General features: G+C 35.8%; 1 protein-coding gene across 2 annotated transcripts; it reads left to right on the top strand.

Moving 5' to 3' along the window:
- Nucleotides 1–1,602: 1,602 nt before the first annotated feature.
- LOC117328960 (solute carrier family 49 member 4 homolog) lies at nucleotides 1,603–24,588 on the top strand. 2 transcript variants are annotated; one of them, XM_033886596.1, is made up of 14 exons: nucleotides 1,603–1,665; nucleotides 2,884–3,058; nucleotides 3,414–3,684; nucleotides 5,174–5,264; nucleotides 6,204–6,367; nucleotides 8,328–8,382; nucleotides 9,303–9,391; nucleotides 9,778–9,907; nucleotides 18,074–18,182; nucleotides 19,109–19,176; nucleotides 20,380–20,498; nucleotides 21,862–22,044; nucleotides 22,637–23,063; nucleotides 23,112–24,588. In XM_033886596.1, the coding sequence occupies exons 2-13, from the start codon at nucleotides 2,915–2,917 to the stop codon at nucleotides 22,756–22,758; spliced, it is 1,545 nt and encodes a 514-aa protein (XP_033742487.1). In that variant the 5' UTR covers nucleotides 1,603–1,665; nucleotides 2,884–2,914; the 3' UTR covers nucleotides 22,759–23,063; nucleotides 23,112–24,588. The 2 variants fall into 2 exon arrangements, with proteins under 2 accessions (XP_033742487.1, XP_033742488.1); XM_033886597.1 differs by lacking the exon at nucleotides 1,603–1,665 and adding an exon at nucleotides 1,685–1,809.
- The last annotated feature ends 2,186 nt before the right edge of the window (nucleotides 24,589–26,774 follow it).

Genomic DNA, 26,774 nt, shown 5'->3' with positions numbered 1-26,774 from the left:
CTCGAGCATTTCTGTAATATAACAGGCATTGTGGAATCTCTGGCTGACATGTGTACCGACCTGCTCTGGGTGACTCTAAAGTTTCTACGAATTCAGATTGAAATAAAAAAGATTTTTTGATACATATCCAAAAAAAACGAAGCAGACTACAATTTCCTTATAAAAAATGATTTTTATATCAGAAAATGTTTTTACATATAAAAAAAATGAATAACCATATATTTTGTACAGAACCAAAAAAAAAACCGACATTGTTATGCATCTGACAGTTTCTTTTATACGTTTTACCTTAGGCGTCTGTGCCTGCATGTTAAATATTTATAGCAAAAATATTAGCCCTGGCTTCGCAAGTCTTCCCCTCTTTTACAAGTGTGTTCCTTGTTGTGAAGGGGCTATTTTTTCTGTGAATATACAGATTCAGACGCCCGCGGCTAAAGTTACGTTTTTCCCCCTCTTCGTTTCTTTTCTTTGATGTGACCCTGCATTTTTCATGTTTTCATGATTTGACTCTGTGACCCTTGACCTACACGATTGTTGATGTCATGGCATTGGAATGTTGCACGTGCCATTAAAAGAAGGTGCTCTTTAAAACTTGGTCAAAAGAAATCTTAAAAATAGAATTTTGAAAATTTTCAACTTTTATTTCACCAAATGACCTCTGTAAAGTTGAGTGAAGGTCAACGAAAAAATACTAGCACTAGATCTATCTATGAATATGTGAAGTTAAAGGAGGAAAAACATTTTAGTGCAATATTAGAAGAGTGAAAAACTTCAGTGTCGGATATGCGTCTTTATCCTGCAACTGCCACTGCATTGTCGGAATACACCCACCATATATATTTTTGCTGTATACGGCAGTGACGGAAAACAGCTGTATTTTGGAATCTTAGCACGTGCGTCAGTTCGACTGACCTACTTCAAAGTGAAACTACGTATAAAAGGCGAACATATTTCTATCCTTTTTGACACCGTTTCACTTCAAAAAGATTACTTTTGATCATTATTTTCATGACTGTTGCAGGATAAAAAGAATACATGGTCAATGTCTTAAAATAAAAGCTGTATTTTTGGCTCGGGACAGAAAGACAAAAGTGGCTCGCCAAGGCTCGCCAAGGCTCGCCACTTTTGTCTTTCTTTACCCTCGCCAAAATACAGCTTATATTTTAAGACACTGACCATGTATTCTCTATCTCTCCCCCCCCCCCCCCCCCCTTTTTTTTTGTTTGTTTTGTTTTTGTATCTGGAAATCAAATTTATATATATCAAATATTGACGTTTGAGATAGTGAATAAAAGGGGTAGTTTTAGTACTTGATAGAAAATAAGCATACAAATCTAAGAAGTAGTCTCAGAATAACGCTGACTGGTCGTAGCCTGCGGAACCAGTTCTACTACAGATACATTTTTTCCATATATTTTTTTCTTCAAATTATTTTATTTGCTATAAAGGACACCACTGGGGTGTGAAAGTCCCGAATCTTTCCGCTTACGATGCGTTCCGGTAATGGGCCGGAAATAAATTAGTGTGTCCATATATTCAACCAGACCCTTGTTTACTATCTATGCCCACACGGTAAATGAAGCGTCTTGTTGAGCGAGACTAGTAAATCATCTGTCAACCTCTGTCACATGCAGACAGCGTAAACATTAGGCCTTCAGGCTTTGGGTGAGTGATCAGATGGTCAAGAGTGAAATTGTTATAGTAAGGAGTAATGAAAAATACCCTTCCTGTGTCGGATTTCGATTTAGCGATCTTTCGCTCTCAAGGCAAACATCTTACACATGAAGGCTAAAGGGAAACTCCCGCTAGGTACAGTACAGTAGCCGTTAGGTGACCTAGCCTATGTACATCCTTCACAATTCTTCGTCCCCAAAGACGACAACAATCCGGGTTCTATAGCTCCAAGGAAACCTCTCAATCTCCTACAGCTTTCACTTGCAGTGGTGAACGGCACTACATCTGTAATAGGCCTAGCTGTAATAAATTTCAAACAGCTCTTTCTTATCACAGGCCCCTTTAGCCTCGTCTATCAATGCATCCAATATATAATCTATAATATATATTATGTATTGGCTGTATTGACAGACGAGGCTAGGACATGTGTTCTAATCCTATCACAGTTAACAGCAAATCTTCATAAAAAAATTCTCCAATTCAATCATCCCGGCCCACATACAATAATGTACATTTTTGGCTGGCCTGTAATTATATAATCCCGTGTCCTTGAATCACCACGACTAGCAAGTCCTCTTTTGATATTCCTTATTTATACATGTCTGCACTCCTCGCAACAAAATATCATTGTCAAATGCTGTAACACTACTGTACCTCTGTACATACATGTATGTTGATTTTTAACATCAACACTATTACATGTATGTATACACCTGGTACTTCTAGTACCCGATACTCCTAGTGATTTCCCCTAGTACATGCACAAAGTCACAGACAGTTAAAGCTCCAACTTTGGAGTCATGGTCTATTATTGGAAGAAGTAACGAAAAATGCCCTACCCATGCTGGGTTTTGAACTAGCGACCTTTCACTCTCAAGGCAGTCTTCTACTAGGCTAAAGAGAAATTCCCACTAGCCCGAACTACAATAATGTAGTAGGGTGACCTATACTCTCCACATACTACCACTAGGTTGAAGGGAAATTCCTGCTAACCTGAGCTACATTGTTTTAGTACTCTCCACATTCTACCACTAGCTTATCCCGCTAACCTGAGCTAGTAAGGTGACCTACAAAACAAAAGCAACAATAAGCATCAGATGTAGAACAGAATTTCAAGAATAATGAACTTGCTCAATTTTATACTAACGATTATATATTGATATGATATCACACCTTGATGATTTCTACAAATGTAGCCCTGATATTTAGGTTGTGATGAAGAAGTCTGATACCTGATGCAATGGACACACCAAAGACACAGCTGTTAAATAGCCCAGACACATATGGAACATTTCCTGACAATACAGACTCGAGTAATATCCAGACTGAGCAGGAAGTTGTTGATCCTTATGCAATCCCTGCATGTACCCCTGAAACCCAAGATGTAAGTGTCTGCATGATGTTAATATTACCAAATATCTGTCATTGTGATAAATGAAGGAAGGAGTAATGAAAAAAATCCTGTCTGGGCTCAAACCATTGTTTGGCCCACACAGCTGTCTTCTCTTCATTTGTTTGTATTAGATCGATCAGAGTTTAGGTACCGACAATACATTCAAACTATTAACCGCTTGCTCTCCAAGCAAAAACGTTTTGGCTTACCATTACTTTAAATTATTCAGTAAGTTAAATATACAGTATATAGAAAGGAGATAATACTTAATAATTTTATGCTTTTAAACACTAATACTATGTGCTAATTATATTACTGTCTCTAAAAAGAGGGTAAATAATTGCAGGTGCAAGTAGCAGTTGTCCAAGATCATAGCACCAACACCAGCATCCCACCAACTCAGACTCATGTGTACAAACGCCGTTGGTATGTTCTGTTGGTATTTTCCATCTTGGCTGGATGTCAGGGATGTGCGTGGAACACCTGGGGGCCAATTGCTGCATCTAGTGAAGAAGCCTTTGGATGGGATGATGCTGACATAGCTTTGCTGTCAAATTGGGGACCAATTTCTTACCTGTTGTCTGCGGTTATATTTGCTTGGATTATAGATGTGAAAGGTAATATATTTTCATTGGGTAGATACATGTATATTTTTAGGTCACCTGAGATGAAGCCTCAAGTGACATAGTGAAATCTTTTGTCCGTCTCAAATTTCGTACCTTTTACACACAGGAATATTGTGTTAAGACATCATTAAGCAAATAAGAAGCAGATTTGGTAAAAATTAAGCAAGAGATCAACCGACTAAAGGTCACACGTTTAAAGGTTGAGGTCACTATGTTAAGACATTATGAAGCAAAGTTGGTCTGAATTAAACAAGGAGTTAATTGATCATTGGTCATGGTCCTGAGCTAAATGTATAGTTCAAATTTTGTATCCTTTCACTGATGAATATTTTGTTACGACTTTATGAAGTAAAGTTGGTCAGAATTAAACAAATAGTCATGTTCAAGATCACTGGGTCAGAGGTGATTTAAGGCCATTTTGGTCCAAAGTTCATGGGCAAATTTTGATCTATGACAAATATAACCTTGGCTGTTATTTTGGTGTGGTATTTTAAAGTTGAAAGTTCAAACAAATTGAAGCTAACAAATGAGTATTATACTGGTATCCATTTCATTTAGACCAGCAAAAACAGAGGTGGAAAGAAACAATAGTCACATCATAGTACATGTGTAATGTATATTTTTCTTGTGTAGTGATATATAGCCACCCCATTGGGTCCATGCTGACAGGGATGAGATGTGTTAAATATTAGTTTAAAAGCAAAACATCTATCAGTATACATATCAGAATTTAGGTGTTTAGATATTGTTAATGCACAGTGATAAAGAAATTAATCCAAGCTTAAAATTTACAATATCAGTGCAAAATATTGCAGAAGTTCATAACTACACATTTTTGTTTCTGATTTAACCAATTCAAACATTTTTGCAAAACTCTCAATTATTTATAAACATTAGTTTGATTAAAAAATCAGAGCCTGCTCTAAAATTAAAATTTGTCAGGTGATAAAATATTTCAAACAGAATAAATACGATAATCGGTATGCTTAGCTTACAACATTAACTGTGAACTGTCATCTGCTAGCTCAAGCTTCCAAAAGTTGAATGCTTATTTTCTTCAGTTGAAGTTTATGAGACAGCTAGTGCATGAGAGTATGATTTTTAAACTGAGAATGTGATAGAACTTGAACTGTTTTGATTGCACAGAAAGCATTCATATTACGGTACCGTATTAAATAAACTGTGAAGTACATCCAGTACATGGAATATCTTAAGGTAAAAAGATTTTTTTATTTTCAGTACGTATACCGGCAGGTTTGTCTGTCGTGTGTTTTTCAGCTTTTAAAAGTTGACTTAATTTCCCAGTTAGAGTTTGTGTACTATACTTATGTCATTAGTAACACCCATGCACAAAATCATCCTTGTCATTCCTTAAACAAGGTATACAATTCTGATAATTACATTAATTAGTCAAAGAGAAATGTACCTTTAAATTATTCCATTGGAAAAAGTAAAAAATTTCCATTCTTACCTTTCACAGGTTTGCGTATGGCAATGGTGATAACAGGATTTTTCATAACCGCTGGAACTGGCATCAGGTGTATAACCAGTGAACCCCCGTATGTCAAATGGTAGGTAGCTTTATAATTAGTGAACCCTTGTATGTCAAATGGTAGGAAGCTTTATCATTAGTGAACCCCAGTATGTCAAATGACACGTAGTTTTATCATTAGTGAACCCTCGTATGTCAAATGCCAGGTAGCTTTATCATTAGTGAACCCCCGTATGTCAAATGGTAGGTAGCTTTATCATTAGTGAACCCTCGTATGTCAAATAATAGGTAGCTTTATCATTAGTGAACCCTCGTATGTCAAATGGTAGGTAACTTTATCATTAGTGAACCCCCGTATGTCAAATGGTAGGTAGCTTTACCATTAGTGAACCCCGGTATGTCAAATGGTAGGTAGCTTTATCAATAGTGAACCCCAGTATGTCAAATGACAGGTAGCTTTATCATTAGTGAACCCTTGTATGTCAAATGGTAGGTAACTTTATCATTAGTGAACCCCAGTATGTCAAATGACAGGTAGCTTTATCATTAGTGAACCCTCGTATGTCAAATGGTAGGTAGCTTTATCATTAGTGAACCCCCGTATGTCAAATGGTAGGTAGCTTGATCATTAGTGAACCCTAGTATGTCAAATGGTAGGTAGCTTGATCATTAGTGAACCCTAGTATGTCAAATGGTAGGTAGCTTTATCAATAGTGAACCCCAGTATGTCAAATGACAGGTAGCTTTATCAATAGTGAAGCCAAATCAGTATGTCAAATGGTAGGAAACTTTGAGTTCCAGACAATTTTCAATTTTCCAGAAAGACAATAAGTGCATTCATGCTAGTCAGTAGGTTGAGTGACATTCTCACTTTGAAATAACAATTTTAATCACAGCAAAATATATGTCACGTCAATGCTACAGAAAAAATATAACAGGAAAAGACCAAACTTATATAGAGCCAATAAAGATGTTATGATCAGTGTCAAGATCCCAGTATGATCCTTTGTTTTTGTAGGACAGTGAATATAGCACAGTTTTTGAATGGCATAGGAGGCCCCGTTGCCATGGGACTGCCACCGGTTCTGTCCTCCACATGGTTTCCACCCCATGAGAGAACAACCGCTACTGCTGTCACTTTAATCTTCAACTACGGATTCTTAGCTGGATCTTTTGTCATAGGTAAGTAGAGGTGAGATATCTGTATGTAGACATGGAGTACACTTGTCATAGGTAGGTAGAGGTGAGATATCTGTATGTAGACATGGAGTACACTTGTCACAGGTAGGTAGAGGTGAAATATCTGTATGTAGACATGGAGTACACTTGTCACAGGTAGGTGGAGGTGAAATATCTGTATGTGAACATGGAGTACACTTATCATAGGTAGGTAGAGGTGAGATATCTGTATGTAGACATGGAGTACACTTGTCATAGTTAGGTAGAGGTGAGATATCTGTATGTAGACATGGAGTACACTTGTCATAGTTAGGTAGAGGTGAGATATCTGTATGTAGACATGGAGTACACTTGTCATAGGTAGGTGGAAGTGAGATATCTGTATGTGAACATGGAGTACACTTGTCATAGGTAGGTAGAGGTGAAATATCTGTATATGAACATGGAGTACACTTGTCATAGGTAGGTAGAGGGGAGAAATCTGTATGTGAACATGGAGTACACTTGTCATAGGTAGGTAGAGGGGAGATATCTGTATGTGAACATGGAGTACACTTGTCATAGTTAGGTAGAGGTGAGATATCTGTATATAGACATGGAGTATACTTGTCATAGCTGGGTGGAGGTGAGATATCTGTATGTAGACATGGAGTACACTTGTCATAGTTAGGTAGAGGTGAGATATCTGTATGTAGACATGGAGTATACTTGTTATAGTTGGGTGGAGGTGAGATATCTGTATGTAGACATGGAGTACACTTGTCATAGGTAGGTGGAAGTGAGATATCTGTATGTAGACATGGAGTACACTTGTCATAGGTATGTAGAGGTGAGATATCTGTATGTGAACATGGAGTACACTTGTCATAGGTAGGTAGAGGTGAGATATCTGTATGTAGACATGGAGTACACTTGTCATAGTTAGGTAGAGGTGAAATATCTGTATGTGAACATGGAGTACACTTGTCACAGGTAGGTGGAGAGGAGATATCTATATGTAGACATGGAGTACATTTGTCAGGGGTAGGTAGAGGTGAGATATCTGTATGTAGACATGGAGTACACTTGTCATAGGTAGGTAGAGGTGAGATATCTGTATGTAGACATGGAGTACACTTGTCATAGTTGGGTGGAGGTGAGATATCTGTATGTAGACATGGAGTACACTTGTCATAGGTAGGTAGAGGTGAGATATCTGTATGTAGACATGGAGTACACTTGTCATAGTTAGGTGGAGGGGAGATATCTGTATGTGAACATGGAGTACATTTACAAAGACTTATTGGTCGAAAACCTTTAGTTTATAGAATATCAAGAATGAAAGCGATATACATTTTGTACATGTAACAACTTTTGGCTGTTTTCAATGTGTGTTTTGTTTATTTGTTTGTTAGGGTCAAGATGACCTATATATCCATGTCACATTCATCCATCATTGTGCATCGATCTGTTCGTAAACTTTTTCTTTCGAAACTCTACTCCTTAACACTAAAGCTGATTTCAACCAAATTTGGTCAAATTTGGCTTTAGAATGCTACTCTTCCTGTAGTGACTACATGTACATTGAATAAGCCAAATTTAATCTTTATTTATATCATTTGATATGAATCACTTTTGTTGGCCTGGATTAAATTGTGCAAGGAGTGTAACAGTGGGAGGACTCCAGATTATGTGGAAAAATGCCAGGGGTTGGGGTGGTGACCTAATACCTTTTCATGTTGATCTGGAACATTTTCTGTATGAACATCATTTGGGGAGGGCAGTCATATCTTTATGGGCCTCTTGTTAAAATGAATACTAGTAGTGCTGTTGGTAGTACATTCGGTTTCAAATTCTACTGCATATTATTCTTACTTCACTGATGTTGAACACCTGGGAAGATAGTACCACAACTTGTATACTTGTTTTTTTGTTTCATTGATGTTGCTAATCCACACTAGTCTCACCTTTGTATTATTTACAGGACCCTACTTTGTAAGTGACAAACCACCTTCCAACTCCACCGAGAATAGTGCAGGGTATGTTCTTATTATACTGTACAACAAAACAATTATGTTCAACAAAATTGAAATGTGATAATTGATCATTATCTGGTTGAAAGACATCAGACATTTTGTATGAACTCTAAATATTGTATGAAAATGTATCAGACAATTGGCCTGTTATCCAGTGAACTCACCTACGTAATAGGTTTGAGTGTGCACTGTGTGTCACTAGTGTACATGTAATATACATGTACCCTGGAGCAATTTTCATTAGCAGTGTTAGTTAGAAATCAATTGTGATGTTATAATTTATATAAAGACAATGACTATTTGTATTATACAGAGTGCAACAAAATGACTGCCTTTGTTTGATTTTGACTCCTAAATTTTGATTTTAAACCTTGTCAAAATATCAGTTTTCTGAGTTATGTGATGGGTACCTTAACTGAGTTTTCATTTCATATTAGATTTCATGAAATTGTCTCAAAGCGTTTATTCTTGCTCCGCACAGATTGAAAAAAAAATCTTTCAAGGATAGTTACATCTTATATGAAATGAAAAATTATTTATAAAGTATTAGATATCAACTTTCAACTCACTTTGTAAATATCAACTGTGAATTAAAATTAACTCACATTGTAAATATCAACTGTCAATTAAAATTAACCCACATTGTAAATATCAACTGTCAATTAAAATCAACTCACATGGTACATGTAAATATCAACTGTCAATTAAAATTAACTCACATTGTAAATATCAACTGTCAACTCATATTTTAAATCATATCAATTCACTTTTAAAGTGTTAATCAAGTGCCTGTAACAATAGGCCTTGGATAATTCAATTATAGGAATGTAAACTACTTATATTGTACCATGATTGTAAGTATTGGTTACTGATGAAATTTATTTATATAGTTCAAAAAATTTATTGACAGCCTGTTTCCTCAGATTTTCAGATATGCTAGCATCAAATCATTCAGACGTTATGGAAAGGATTCACAGGGAAAGAAAAGAAATTATGTTTTTACTTTATGTTGGTAAGTATTATCTTATTATTATGTGTAAATATCCTACATTTTTGAAATTACAGTTTTAAAATTTACTGAACATTTAACAAAGAGCATCAAACATTTATTAATAAAGAATAATTATAGATAATTTTATTGTGCAAATTTTGAATTATCATTGTATTATTTTGTAGCTTTGATTTTCCTGGAAATAGATGATGCATGTTTAATATCCACATTAAAAGTGATAAATAAATGTTACAGTAATATACTTGAGATTGTAAAATTAAGTACATGTATCTGTTAAAACAATATAATTTAGACACTAAATTATGTTTAAGAAAAAGTAAAGAGTAATTCAAGTATGAAATAATTTCAGTTAGTATTTATTTTCTCTTTTTGCTTTTTTTACCCAGAGTTTGGATTTGTAGCATTTATATACTTGCTTGTACTGGTATATTTCCCTGCTAAACCTAAGATACCTCCCAGTACCACTGCATCTATAGCCAGGATGAAGTTTAGGACAGGGTTCATCAAATTGTTCAAGTAAGAATTAATACTATTGCATCAATTTATAAATCAATATAAAAAGAGGTTTATATAAGTTTGTCCATGCAGTACATTAAAATAACATGTTGTATACAGGTATGTATGTATACTCATACAGGACCCTTTCCGCGTTGTTCTAGAAATTTCATTTTAACTTTAAATTGGTTACACTCCATACATGTGTGACACACTCTATCTTATAACCATACAATCACGTGTCTCATTATCAATACAAACTCTATAGTTTTATTCTAGTTTGAGATTGCAATTGAGATTGAGTTTTGCAATAAGCCTGCCCCCTACTTTAAGTCTCCATGGCTTATTTAACAGGATAGATAAAGTACATGTATGTAAATGAGGTGGACAGGTATACAATTTAGTGACATTTTCCAAATTTATAGAAAATGGTTTCTAGATACATGCATATAATATTATATACATGGGAATATATATATATTAATTTGTAGTGATGTTATTCATGTTTTAAATTGAAAATGTTGGTGCCCTATATAGTAATCACTCTGTCTGTCCATCCATCCACAAATGTTTCTGTCTGATAACAGTATTTATTGACTGTAAGATGTTCAATCACAAAAATACACATCAACATCAAAAGTCGATGTAAAGGCCAAAGTTATTAGGTTCAAAAGTCAAGGTCAAATTTTGCATATTTTATTTCCCTTAAAATGTTGTAAAAAAGTTGTGAAATAATGTTGAAAATGTGAAAATGACATGAAAATGGTTGTGAAATTTTGGGTATATTTTTTACGATTTGGAGAAAATCCAGTGAAAATGTTTTTTCATAGACATGAAATATAATATCACAGTTGTGAAATGCTTTTCTCCTTATGAATGTACATTTTTTTTTTGTATTTTGAAATCATTCTCATTTTTTTCACAGCCGAGAATGTTTTGTTTCATGTAGTGATTTATTTGTTGGACTTCCTACTTCCATGAATTTTATTGTTTCACAGCCTTGATTTCTGTGATCAGCTTTAATCATTCTTATCATGCCAAGATTTTTTTAATCAAGTTTGTGACAAAAAAGTTCATGTAAAATCAAGGTCATGAAATTCAAACCTACTACTGAAAAAACCTACATGAAAAATTAATCAAAATGAGAACACTGAAATGAAAGTGAGATCTACTACTGACAATATTTGTGAAAAATTTAAGTAAAATCATGGTCATGAACTCCTTTCCCACCAAAAGTGTTCCCGCCGAAGAACCACCAAGTTCTACCTCCACCAGGCTCGAGAGTCCAAATACATGATTGCCATGAGGTTTTCCTACATACAGTGAAAATAAATGTTATTTTTACACTCTTGGTTTATGACAAATATAATGAAATAAAATATTCATCACCAGAAGTGTGTCAACAAGTTTACAGGTAATTATTAACTTGCAACCAATCACTATGCATGCTTGTGACATACTATTCAAACAATTGTTGCATTTCTTAAAATTGTATTGTACATTTAACTAAATTGTACAAATAAATCTCATATTTACAATGAGAATTAATACATCGATAAACATAAATCACTCTTATCTGAAGAATATTAAAAGGATTATGGGTCCGCATTGTTGCGTACAATACCCTTTTACACAGTTCTAGATCTACTTCAAGAAGTTATAAATTTGAAATGAGTGTTGGATCAGTTTGGAATGCAAATTTTAGCTCACCTGGACTGAAGGTCCGGTGAGCTTACGTCATGGTGCGGTGTCCGTCAACATTTGCTTCAAATCGCTACTAGTCAAAAAGTTCTTATTGGATTTTGACCAAATTTGGTCAGAAACATTCTTGGCAGAAGGGGATCAGATTTTGCATAAATGGTGACACAGACCCCCAAGGGGCTGGAGGGACGGGGCCAAATAGGGGAAATTGAGGCAATTCCTTTAAATCGCTGCTTGTCATAAAGTTATGAATGGATTTGAACCCAATTTGGTCAGAAACATCTTTGGGGAAGGGGAACAGATTTTGTATAAATGATGACTACATGTACCCCCAAGGGGCCAAAGGGGCGGGGCTCAATAGTGGAAATAGAGGTAATGCCTTTAAATTGCTACTAGTCATAAAGTTATGAACAGATTTGAACACAATTTGGTCAGTAACATCCTTGGGGAAAGGGAAACAAATTTTGCATTAATGATGACTTTGACCCCCAAGGGACCAAAGGGGTGGGGCTCGATAGTGGAAATAGAGGTAATTCCTTTAAATCGCTACTGGTCATAAAGTTATGAACGGATTTGAACCCAATTTGGTCAGGAACATCCTTGGGGAAAGCGAAACAAATTTTGCATTAATGATGACTTTTACCCCCAAGGGACCAAAGGGGTGGGGCCCCAAAGTGGAAATAGAGGTAATTTCTTTAAATCACTACTAATCATAAAGTTATGAATGCATGTTGTAATCTTAGAGAGTCTGGACTTCATTATTTCTTTAAAGCAGTTGGGATCCCCACACTATAACCATATAAAGCATTGTTTGAGGTTGACAAACAAAACGAATTGAACATGAACATTATTTTGACATTTGGTCAAATCCAACCAGGTGAGCGATACAGGCCAAATAGGCCTCTTATTAATGGAAGGACTATGGGGTTATTATCATTTTTTGAGCATGAACACTTAATGAAATTTCAACAATACTTAAGTTTACGCATACATAGTATTACTATATTGGCACCCATTTCCTGTTGTTAATCATGAAGTGACTGCATATTAAATTTCACCCGTAGAATAATCTATAAGTAATACTCATTTGACAGTTACTGTATGTAGGTACCGAGTATAAATATCCTTCAATCCATGCTAGTTTTATTATAATAATGTAACTACAATAACTTCCTTCAAATAGCAATGAGTGAAGAAGAAGTATCTTCCAAGTCAATTGACCCAAACCAACAGGTAGGAGTGATAAGGCCAACAGCTGGTGTGATGGTCTCCATTTTACAATGTTAACCAACTGATTTAACGGTTTCAAATTCAAAATCAGCCTATACAAGCAATCCTATTTTTGGGTAGTGAAGATATATCTTAGTTGAAAGAAACCCGACATTGGAATCATGTCGGGTTTAGATAATTTTGCAAACTAGGGATTTTATCGATCTCGGCATCCACAATAAGATGAAGTTCTGTGGAAAGTTCTAAGGGTTTTGGTTTTGAAATTTGGTTAGTAATATCAGGTACATATTTATATCTAATAGACACCCATGAACACAATGTCCGATGTAACTTCTGACCGTTTGTTTGTTAAAATCCTGATTTGCCCATTAAAGCTCACTTGATTTACTTGAACTCTTGGATCATACGGTCCTGTTGACTTTGAGATACTGAGGTTTGACTGTAGTCAGCTATATTGATGGAATGATTTTCATTGCCTTGACGATTATATATATCGGATTATTCAATGACATATATTTTCATAGCCATGACTATGGTAACTCTCCACTGGATTTTCATGGCCTTTATGTAAGATGAAGCGTTTTCATTGCATTCTTTTGCACAGGATTTTTTTCTTGATATACTTTTCAGGGCACTGGGATGTTTTCATGGTATACTTTTCATGACACTGGGATGTTTTCATGGTATACTTTTCAGGGCACTGAAAGGTGGGGTTTCCAGTAATGTTTACTTCCCATTGGGATCGGCTAAAGAACTTTTTACACTTAGAAACCATTCACTGATATATTGCTTTGTGCCATCGAAGTTGGTCCCCTTGGCTATACAATTAACCCAAATAAATCAATGATGCACTTATCTTATTAACTAATTACGTAACTTAATTACTAAGCTAAGATGGCAGATTGTCGCTAACCGGATAGAAATGAATTATTTATTTTAACGAAAAAGGAAAGTTTGAAACATAAACTCAGTAACAAAATGCTAAAACCGTATATCGCCGATAACATTTATTTTTTAAGCATTTTGTGGAAAAATAACCATCAAACATTTGTGAACAAATGACATTCTAAATGTCTTCCATATTCAGTCCATCCAAGATTATATAGCGTATAGAGAGTTTTTATTACTTTCCCTAATCCTGCCCAAAGATCAAAACTTTACCATTTGTGCAAAGTGTTGATTTTTGTCTTTGGTGTGTGTCACCCATATGACTAGTTGAACAATAGGAGGCATAACAGACCACCCTTTTACACTCCAAATCTTAATGTAAACTTTCATATATCGCATGTACGCCAATCTCATTGTTCTTTTGCCATTACGTTATATGTTTTCTTAATATTGAAAAATCGCTTCCCTGTCCCTGATTTGAAGTATTATATTATTAAAGCGCTTCTATCCTGTTTATAAAATCGCAATTGGCAGAGTCTTTAAACACCTAATGAAGTGCCGTTCACATAATGAGAGATAGATGTGTAAATGCGGGTTGTAAAGGTGTCGTTAGGAGAGACATTAAAACCAAGAAATCTGCTAGAAACATAATACGTCTCCAGCACCATTGGCATTGGTTACTTGATGTTTTAAAAGCAGATGGTTATAACTGTGCTGATGATCACGAGATTGGCATGTGTGTTTCAAGAAATATCATAAACGAAAGCCGCAACCTAGAATCAAAAGGTTGGTGTTGATGATGATACGTGGCAGAACATCCCGTTATCATCCATAGAGGATATATTTTATGGCCTGTCTTCCAACGCCTGATGCACATTATGTATGAAGAGTTTCAATCAAAACTGGACCATTTTGCACAAGCACGCAAAACACCAACTCATCATTCATCACAAACTGTGGTGGCCTTGGTCCTCACACATTTGTTCACATCATCATATTTGGAAAGATATGAACAACGACGTTGAAATTCGCACTGATGAAAGAGAAATGTTGACCTCTAAGCTACCTTCCAGATCAAAGGAAATCATCAATAATCTTTTTGGAGATATTGCATATGCTATCAAAGGAGGAGCTAGTAGTCTTCCTTTACTCTGCGTTTCTCTTCTCTGGATGATGTAGGTTGCAAAGCCCGGACAGGTTGGACTGGAACACAGTTTCTAGAAGTTCAGTCACATTGTTCACCCTCTATTGACACTGGTAGTTACAATACAGACAAAGATAATGTCTTACTGTTGTTCTGGGTAAAAATAAAGACGGACATATTATGGGAACAGTGTTTTTTGATATGTCAATTTCCAGTAAATCGAAAACATTTCATTCCATAGTAAAAGCATTAAGTATTGTTCCATTGTTCCTTGGACGTAAATATCTTACAAGAGAAAACGTTCTGGAGTACATCACTGTGTTCTCCGAAGCAATTTTTGGCGAGCGGGTGACTGTTATACTTGACGGTACAAATATCTTTATTCCTAAGTTCTGATCACAAGCTCCAGAGGATCTTCTACTGTGGCCAGAAGAAGCGGAACTATTCGAAGCTTATGATCATATGCCTCCCTGATGGTTACATTCTGGACACAGTAAGACCTTTTCCTGGAAGCGATAATGATGCGAAAATTACAAAAGCCATCATGGATAGTCTATTCTAGCTAGAGAAAAGGACAACGTGTCAGTGTTCCAGTTTTCCTTCCATTCATAGTGTACTGTACTCTAGCTACTGTACGGAACCATGTGGTTTGAAAACAAAGGTGCCATCTTATCTTAAAGCTGGCCAGGCTCAACATGACGACCTGCAAGCTAACATTGATAGTTCCTTAATTAAATCCAGATGGGTAGTGGAGTCATATCAGGGACGCTTCAAGCAATGGCTGTTTTTTAAAGCACAACTTGTCTCTAATTATTTCATTAATGTTATCGAGGTACTGGTTAGTTATAATAGTTCCAGCCTGTCTGAATAGAATTCGAGGACCCATATATGTTAGAACACTAGAGCTAGACGCAAAGGATAGGATGTTGGCTGCCAAAATGAAAGATCGCCTTAGTGTTCACATCATGGCTCAGCGTGTAAAAGATGAGCCAGATCTTACCAGAAATGCCAATTCACTATAATTTGTGAAAATAGATGCAACTGTGGATAATTGTGACTTTTCAAAGTTACACATGGAATACTTTCGGACAATCTCCTGTGGCATATACCAAATGTCACTGGCAGCTGGCTACATCAATGAGCACCTCAGTGATGAAGGTGACGATTAAATATGAACCTATCGGCACTCACGGCAATTGTATGATGTCACATCCACTCAAGGAATAATGGGAGTGTAAGTACAATGTTTGGATCCAGCATGACAGCGCCGACACCATTAATCTCATAAAGAATTATTATTTCAAGTGTCCTACTTGAGAGAGTACCGTGGATGTATGTGCCCACGTAGCAGGAATCCGATATTGTTTAGGATACTACATGCATTCTAAAACCAGTAAGCCTTTGCATGAAAAAGTCAAAAGATTTAAGACGAACCCCAAGAAAAGTAGACTTCGCCATCAACCCTGATCTTCCAGGCATGGGGTATGGTCGACTTGGACAATAAGAACTACGATGTAGACCAACACTGACATGGCCCATCAGCCTTTCTGACGAGGAAGCCATATTGGATTTCAGATCATGTGGTTTAATTTGTAAACCAACAAAAATTATCATGTAGTGTTGCCAGAAAATTGATTCAGGTGTTGTAAAACATTTAATATTTGTGGTTATCAGGGAATATGGCGGCAATTTCGACGGTGGACATTTTTCTTCAGTTGGTTATTAGTGTAGGTGTCAGTCTCATTGTACTAATTAAACCAAGTACACATATTTTATTTCAGTTCACTGTACAATATTTCATTGCAAAATACGTTTTCCATATTCTCGTTTTTCTTCATCACATAGCAATATTTTCAATCAATTTTGATTACTTTGCACATAATTACGAATGGACTGCAATGGGAAGTTGTATTTTCAACCTTCAGAAAATTTCCCTTACTGTAAAAAGGGCATGTTTTTATTCATATTCCATCACTTTTTTACTCCTGTATCTATAGTATTCAAAATTGTAACGTCTTGCCTTTCATATATGATATCTATCATGCTATTATTAACATGCTTATGTTGATTTAAAAAAAAAATGAAAACTTGATATTGTAGCATTTTTCCTAAAAAAACCATACATAAAATTGTACATTTTTTTCAGTTTTGGCACAAAAAGAGCACTATATTCGTACGTATGTACATGTTTGGAATTAAACGGCTCTTTAAATGTAGGACTACGGAGGCTAACAATAGCACATACAAGTTATCGCATTTGCTTCTTAGCCCATTTTGAACTCCCACCTTTACTTCTGATTTTTTTCATGGTCATGGATTCTAGTTTCCATAACATATATATGCAATCTTGTTAATTGCCATTTATTTTTTCATGGTAATGGAAAACCCTTGATTTCTGGAATTTAAAGAAATCACGAGGGCGACTTCGGTAACTTCTCATGACTACAAATCATGGGATTTTCACCAAAATTCCATGACATTGAAATCGCAACATTTCCACGTGCATTTTCAGGGGTATGCAAAGTCAGTCATTATTAAACAATGAGTCAATTGACCAAAGGTCAAGGTCACTTGTCAAAAGTCAATGTAAATTTTGTATCTTTTCCCTGAATCATATAAACGTGTTTATGATATTATGAAGCAAAGTTTGCCGGAATTACACAAGGTCAACTGACCAAATATCAAGGTCATTTGGGTCCAAAGGTCGAGGACAAAGTGGATATTTGGCAATGAACCTGGCTGTTAGCAGTGGAGGTATTTAAGGTTTATATAAGACAAATCAATGCTAACAAGTGAGTTCCATGTTGGTTGTTTGTGTTTCCATTAGCTAAGCAAATATGGAGGTGTATGGAAACAAGGGTCACGTCATGTAACATGTAATAATACAATGTTATATATGTTTTGCTTCCTTGTAATTGTTTTTGAAGTCTGATTGTCAAATATCAACCTGACAGCCATGTGGACATGTTGCTGATTATGACGTATATAGTCACACAATGGGGCCCTGGCTGACCTGTCAATGTTCCAGTTTTCCTTCCATTCATGCTGTACTGTACTGTAGCCATTGCATTTGTACCTTTGACTAAGCCTCTTGGATGATCTTGTTGTTATTTTTTCTCTATGTCTACAGACTAATTCAACTGTTTTTCTCACACTAATGATAAAATAAAACATAACAGAAAAAAAGAAAAAATGAAGGACATGATGGTGTAATATATTTTCAGGAATTCTCAGTTTTGGGTCATTTGTTTGACATATGGACTATCCTTGGGCATATTCAATGCCTGGCAGAGTGTCTTGGATGTGAATCTCAAACCACATGGGATATCTGAGGTAATTTGTTGGTTAACACTATTATGCTTTAACAAACTGCTCTAAGTTACTATTTTATGATAACAACTGTGGGTTACTTTGAATACTACTACATGTACATTATACAGTATTTACATTGATTTATAACCAAATATGTTAACTATAGTTGAGGATACATCATTTGATCTGTCATCCAGTTATTTGGATACGTTAATTCATTACAAGTACCAATTTGATCAATTTTTCTATAACTTAAGGACTTAGGGATTGACACCTCTGAGATGTCAAAACTTCCTGTATTGAACTTTTCTTCTCATACATTTTTGGAAATGGGGGTTAATGGCATACATAGCAAAAATGCAAGAATAATTATATGTCTGTGTGCAAGTTTTTGTGGTATGATCGGTCAAAAATTGACATTTGACATAATATGTGATTAAAATAAATTTTGCTGTTTTGACCATTTACGACACAAATCTATACAATTTCTGTCAGAAGTGATTTAAGATGTAATGCTTCCAGTAGTATTTTCTTGTAAATTACTAAAGTTAAGTTTCTTTTGCCTGTTCATTTTACTCAGCATAGCAATTCAAGTTACCCCTACCCCTTATTTTTTAATTGCAAAATACTCTTTTTTTTACCATTTTGTGCAGATTTAACACTAAATTCATATACACATTTCTTTTTAAGAATATAATGTAGGGAGTTCAATAAGTAAAGGAACATTGATGAAACAACTTGTAAGATACGTTTGCTATGATGGGGATGCTGCATGTTATCAGGTAATGTTTGGATATGTGACATTGTAATGAACTTTAGAACTCAATAACAAACTGATATTCAAGAGATTAATATGTCCCGTTAACAAGATTCCGATTTCTGAGTCGGGCCATGTTATCCAATATACAGGATTATTTTGTGTAATGCCTATGTGTACATTATTTCAGAATGAAGCTGGTTGGATAGGCTTTTACTCGACAGTGTCAGCTGCTGTATCATGTGTCATTGTTGGGAGGTGAGGATTATTCGTTGTGATTTTACCATGTTAATGCATCTATTCTTCATATGTTTTTTGCCACATACTACTGTACAATCAAGCAATAGACAGTAGTTTTAAAGTTGTTATACAAGTCGATATGGCTGCAAGATATATGATGGCCAATGTAGCTTGGGAACCTGTTGCCATATCGACTATAACAACATTAAAACCACTGTTCAATACTTATGTTTACATTGGATTACCTTTTTTGTCAATTTTGAAAAAAGAAGCAAAAACGCAATAACCGCCTTTTTTTTAATGCCACATGACTAAATTTTCAGCTGAAAAAAATAGTGCTTGGACGAACATGATAACCAACACTATTAATTTTTCTTTCAGTTTTTACTTTCGGATACAAAATACAAGTTCCCATCTTATCAATCTTGTCTTCTATTCTTTTCGACAGTTCATTAAAGAAACCCCATTTCTGATCTTGTTGAAGGCGTTTGGTAGCAACTGCCTCTTATCATTGTGTCATTGGGAAAGTGCGGAGCAAAATTAATGTAAATATAGTCTAGAGGGCACTATATGTGTTGTCAATCTTGGTGTGTCTTAAATCTTTTTAAGAAACATGTACAAATTAAACAGATTATATGGCCGTCAATCCTTTTTCTTTGATTTGAAATACTTGAAAAATGCCTCAATGGATTTTTAGGTCATCTGAGTCGATGTTTGGTCATATATTATCTCATAAGGTTAAATGACATGATAAATTTGCATTGCATGTTTAATAAGAATACTGGAGATATTGTGCAGGAGCCAATTTTCTACAAAAAAGTACAGCAACAGTGACCTTGACCTTGTGACCTCCAGAGATGAAACCTCAAACAAACACTTTCTGAGAAGAACCAATGACTTCAGACTGATATTGTGCAAAATTACAACATTCACAATACTCTTTTGCAATTTGGGGTGGTAATAAAAAGGCAGAATATTGCTAGCAATTCTGATAAGTCCCCTGACCATAATTATGTAAAGGAATTCTTATAATACGTGATATTTGTCAAGGGATATTAATATGTAACCTATGGCAATGGCACATGAAAGACAATATAGAACAATGAACGAAGTGTATACTAGCCTCTTGTTCCCAAATAAAAAAGAGATAATGATAGTCATTCATAATGTAACCATTAAATATTGCTGAATCCAGTAATCATTTAATTCCTTGTTTAACAGATTTGCAGATATATATTCCAAACATATGCGACTCTTCCTATTGGTGCTGTACACTGGATCTACTCTTGCTATGGCCTGGTTTATACTCCTAATTAATGGATACATTCCTGAATCTAAAGGTAGGTTTATACTCCTCATTAACTGATACATTCTTGAATCAACGGATCCATTCCTTAATCTAAAGGTAGGTTTATTCTCCTCATTAACGGATACATTCCTGAATCTAAAGGTATGTTTATACTCCTCATTAACTGATAATCCTGAATCTAAAGGTATGTTTATACTCATTAATTGATAATCCTGAATCTAAAGATAGGTTTACACTCCTCATTAACTGATAATCCTGAATCTAAAGGTAGACTTATACTCCTCATTAACTGCTAATCTTGAATCTAAAGGTATGTTTATACTCCTCATTAACTGATAATCCTGAATCTAAAGGTAGGTTTATTCTCCTCATTAACGGATACATTCCTGAATCTAAAGGTATGTTTATACTCATTAATTGATAATCCTGAATCTAAAGATAGGTTTATACTCCTCATTAACTGATAATCCTGAATCTAAAGGTAGGTTTATTCTCCTCATTAACGGATACATTCCTGAATCTAAAGGTATGTTTATACTCATTAATTGATAATCCTGAATCTAAAGATAGGTTTATACTCCTCATTAACTGATAATCCTGAATCTAAAGGTAGGTTTATTCTCCTCATTAACGGATACATTCCTGAATCTAAAGGTATGTTTATACTCATTAATTGATAATCCTGAATCTAAAGATAGGTTTATACTCCTCATTAACAGATAATCCTGAATCTAAAGGTAGACTTATACTCCTCATTAACTGATAATCCTGAATCTAAAGATAGGTTTACACTCCTCATTAACTGATAATCCTGAATCTAAAGGTAGGTTTATACTCCTCATTAACAGATAATCCTGAATCTAAAGATAGGTTTACACTCCTCATTAACTGATAATCCTGAATCTAAAGGTAGACTTATACTCCTCATTAACTGCTAATCTTGAATCTAAAGGTATGTTTGTACTCCTTATTAACTGATATACTCATTAACTGATAATCCTGAATCTAAAGGTAGACTTATACTCCTCATTAACTGCTAATCTTGAATCTAAAGGTATGTTTGTACTCCTCATTAACAGATAATCCTGAATCTAAAGGTAGGTTTATACTCCTCATTAACTGATAATCCTGAATCTAAAGGTAGACTTATACTCCTCATTAACTGATACATTCTTGAATCAACGGATCCATTCCTTAATCTAAAGGTAGGTTTATACTCCTCATTAACGGATACATTCTTGAATCAACGGATACATTCCTGAATCTAAAGTTAGGTTTATGCTCATTAACGGATACATTATTAAATCTAAAGGCAGGTTTATACCTCTCATTGATGTTAAAAAGTGTAAAGATAAGATATGTTTAACTGTCACATTTGTGTGTTATTATTACAGTGTCTCTGTACGTGTCGGTGATCGTGTCGACAATTCTGATCACCTCAACACCTGCTCTGTACTACGAGATGGTGTGTGAGATTACCTTCCCAGTAGCTGAAGGCATTACAAACTTGTGGCTTACCACGATGAACAATTTGGGCGGTCTGCTCTTCCTCTTTGTACAAATGATTCCAAATATCGGTAAGTCTTCTACATTGTTGACGTATTGTCTTTCAACTTTGGTGTAGATATGATTATGATATCAACACATGCATGGTTTACATGTGTATTTACTATATTGAGTAGCTTGATGTGCACGCATCTCCAAACTGTGCGATTTCCATGCATATTAAGGTAAATAAAGATTAATAAATACATGAAATTTGATAACACGATTTCAGTCATCCTTTATTTTGAAAAACATGTTTGTGATAAATATGCAATAGATAATGCATTGAAAGTCCTGCAATTTTCTCTTTTAAACCATTGTCCAACATAGAAGTTATTCTTTTCTTTGCTATGCAGATTTATTAGAGGTTGTCAGCTCAAATGATTTTTTTTCCTGTAGTATCCAACGTCATTTTAGTACATTTTGATGAATGAATGTATGCCTAACATTACAAAATAAATCATGCCTGAATACATGTTCCTTAGTGGCATTTATTTTATAAACAGGTAATGATATCAAGTTGTATCGCAAGTAAAATACAGCAAAGATATAATATTAGATATCGGGTAAAATCGTCAATCGTTGACAAAATGAATGAAATAAAAGATATGTTTATTTCCCTAGGTACGGTCTGGGAGAACTGGTGTGTTATCGGTGCTATGGTGGCCTGCATACCAGTACTATGTACATTTAAGGAACACTATTACCGGCTAGAAGTAGACGAGAGGAGCGAAAATCAAACATGAAGCAATTATTGTGTCGACTGTGATATTATTAATAATATTTTACAATTATGGCACTTTGTTAAGATCAATATGATGATTTTTAATGCGAATATACTCAATATTTGCCGAGGTCTTTAACATGAACACGCAATACAATGTACATATATTACCGGTATATCATTTTATTAGCTCACCTGGTCCAAAGAACCAAGATGTGCTTAGGCCATACTGAAGCATCCGTCATACGTACATACGTCGTCAACAGTTTTTATCTTGCCAATCAAAGAGAAGATGATCTTATTTTGTCACGTCAGCTTTGGCGTTAGGTTTCTGAATGGCTCAAGTGTTTAGTAAACTCATTTTTATGGCGTTAGGTTTCTGAATGGCTCAAGTGTTTAGTAAACTCATTTTTAAGTGTACTAGGGTTCTCTAATTTGGTTTGATGGTTGATGTGGTGGTTAGTTATTATTCCTGGAGTGGGAATGCTTGAACTAGAGTTCAAATATTTTGGTTCAGAGTTGCTGTTGGGGTTAACTTCCTGGAGTCAGAATGAATATATTTTTTAGGAAAAACACTTTGTTTAAGCTTTGATTTTGTATGCCAATTTGATGTTCACTTTTGAAATGATAAACCTCTTTATAATTGAAAAGGTACTCTTATTTGGTTTGAGGGTTGTTGTGAGGGCTAACTTTTATTTCCCGGAGCCACACGTTTTTATAAAGATATTTTTAATGCTTACTATAATGCAAATCTTATGTATACTTTGTCAATTTTAACTTAAGATATTTTAATATTTTTTTTTAAATATCAGTGTATTGCAATATAGATTCCAATTGATGAATTCATACTCTAATATTAGTGTGAAATATAGTGATATATACAATGTGAGGCAAACTTTGTAACGATGACGGTTTCAACGACTTTATTTTACTAGGTGATGGGATTCAAAATTGAGCAAATGGTGGGGCTGACCCACAGTGAACAGAGGGATGGAATAAAAGGGACACTTTTGCTAAATTGTTATAAAATACTACAGCTAGAACTAACTTATATTGTCTCATATTCGACTGGTACATATCAACCCTAGGTGGCAGGGATTAGAAATTAAACAGATGGAGGGCTGCAGCTCAGTGAGGCCGGGGGTGGGGCAAAATGGTGTTGTTGGTTAGGACTGAAGCATCCTTTGATGAGGGAAACCAGTTTTTCAGGAACAGTTGGTCTGGAGCTTGAGGGGATAGGGCCCAATTGAAGAAATATTGCTTTCTCCCTTATTTTTTAGCTTTCGTGCCAGGTGAGTTTACAGCATACCGCACTGCCCGTTGGCCGTCGTAGTCCGTCCTTCATCTATTGTCTGTCAACGTTTTAAATTTTAATCCTCTTCAAACTACTAAACCATTTTCCTACCAAGCTTCATGAAATATTACCAGGACAAGGTTATCTGAAGTTAGAAAATCATGGGACTGCACCTCCAGGGGCTAGAGAGGTAGGGCAAAATAGGTAAATAATGGGGTCATCTCCTCCACTCCTACAAATGTACAAGTAACAGACAATAATGCACATCTAACTGTTATCATCAACTAGTGCTTTTAAATTTATGAAATGTACGGCGTCTCTTCAATATTATTAGGCCAACTTTGACCAATTTCGGCATGGAACATCACTAACCAAATTGGAATGAATTCTATCTTAATTCAGTTGTATTTTTCTCCCACCTTTGGATGAATTTTGAGAATCAGGAATATTGTCTAATTTTATACTTGTTTTACAATTTATCAATATTTACGTATTTCTATAATGCATATAGGATGATTTGGATCCCTACCATTATGCGGAGGTTTTTGGTTGATTTTTAGCTCACCTGCCCGAAGGGCAAGTGAGCTTATGCCGTGGCGCGGCGTCCGTCGTCCGTCCGTCGTCCGTCCGGCCGTCCGGCCGTCCGGCCGTCCGTCCGGCGTCAACTTTCCATTCAAGCAACTTCTTCTCAATAACCAAAAGGCCTAGAGACCTAATATTGGGCCTGTAGCATGCTGGGGTGAAGGGCTACCAAGTTTGTTCAAATGAATGACCTTGACCTTCATTCAAGGTCACAGGAGTCAAAAAGGCTAAAATCTTCAAACGACTTCTTCTCAACAACCAACAGTCCCAGGGAGTTGATATTGGGTCTGTAGCATGCTGGGGTAAAGGGCTACCAAGTTTGTTCAAATGAATGACCTTGACTTTCATTCAAGGTCACAGGAGTCAAAAAGGGTAAAAAAAAATTAGACGACTTCTTCTAAATAGCCAAAAGACCCAGGGACTTGATATTGGGTCTGTAGCATGCTGGGGTGAAGGGCTACCAAGTTTGTTCAAATGAATGACCTTGACCTTCATTCAAGGTCACAGGAGTCAAAAAGGCTAAAATCTTTAAACGACTTCTTCTCAATAACCAAGAGTCCCAGGGACTTGATATTGGGTCTGTAGCATGCTGGGGTGAAGGGCTACCAAGTTTGTTCAAATGAATGACCTTGACTTTCATTCAAGGTCACAGGAGTCAAAAAGGCTAAAATCTTTAAACGACTTCTTCTCAATAACCAAGAGTCCCAGGGAGTTGATATTGGGTCTGTAGCATGCTCGGGTGAAGGGCTACCAAGTTTGTTCAAATGAATGACCTTGACTTTCATTCAAGGTCACAGGGGTCAAAAAGGCTAAAATCTTTAAACGACTTCTTCTCAATAACCAAGAGTCCCAGGGAGTTGATATTGGGTCTGTAGCATGCTGGGGTGAAGGGCTACCAAGTTTGTTCAAATGAATGACCTTGACTTTCATTCAAGGTCACAGGAGTCAAAAAGGCTAAAATCTTTAAACGACTTCTTCTCAATAACCAAGAGTCCCAGAGACCTAATATTTGGCCTGTAGCATGCTGGGGTGAAGGGCTACCAAGTTTGTTCAAATGAATGACCTTGACCTTCATTCAAGGTCACAGGGGTCAAAAAGGCTAAAATCTTCAAACGACTTCTTCTCAATAACCAACAGTCCCAGGGAGTTGATATTGGGTCTGTAGCATGCTGGGATGAAGGGCTACCTAGTTTGTTCAAATGAATGGTCTTGACCTTCATTCAAGGTCACAGGGGCCAAAAAGGCTAAAATCTTTAAACGACTTCTTCTCGATAACCAACAGTCCCAGAGACCTAATATTTGGCCTGTAGCATGCTGGGGTAAAGAGCTACCAAGTTTGTTCAAATGAATGACCTTGACTTTCATTCAAGGTCACAGGAGTCAAAAAGGCTAAAATCTTTAAACGACTTCTTCTCAATAACCAAGAGTCCCAGAGACCTAATATTTGGCCTGTAGCATGCTGGGGTAAAGGGCTACCAAGTTTGTTCAAATGAATGACCTTGACTTTCATTCAAGGTCACAGGAGTCAAAAAGGCTAAAATCTTTAAACGACTTCTTCTCAATAACCAAGACTCCCAGAGAGTTGATATTGGGTCTGTAGCATGCTGGGGTAAAGGGCTACCAAGTTTGTTCAAATGAATGACCTTGACCTTCATTCAAGGTCACAGGGGTCAAAAAGGCTAAAATCTTTAAACAACTTCTTCTCAATAACCAAGAGTCCCAGGGAGTTGATATTGGGTCTGTAGCATGCTGGGGTGAAGGGCTACCAAGTTTGTTCAAATGAATGACCTTGACCTTCATTCAAGGTCACGTCGATCAAGTATGCTTAAATCTTTAAATGACTTTTAGTGAAAAGCCAAAGTGCAGAGAGACATTATATTGGTCCTGTAGCATGCTTTCAAATAACTGCAGGATCCATATATGAAAAGATCACTGCATTGCAGGTGAGTGATTTGGGCCCATTGGGCCCTTGTTGAAAAAATACTGAAATTTTAGTGAATGTTGATGTTTGCTTAAACTTACAACATTGACAAAGCAGAACATGCGAGACATATAATTACGTGTAATTCTTGCGTATGAAAGGTCGGTTTGATGTTGTGCAATGATCTCTGAAATGTCAAGGTGAACTATATATGCCATCTTGGCCTTTTGTATTATTTTAA

The sequence above is a fragment of the Pecten maximus genome, chromosome 6 (genome assembly GCF_902652985.1).
Source record: "Pecten maximus chromosome 6, xPecMax1.1, whole genome shotgun sequence".
Classification (NCBI taxonomy): domain Eukaryota; kingdom Metazoa; phylum Mollusca; class Bivalvia; order Pectinida; family Pectinidae; genus Pecten; species Pecten maximus.
Note: the sequence above shows the minus strand (reverse complement) of the source record. Positions and strands in the feature narration are given on the sequence as shown.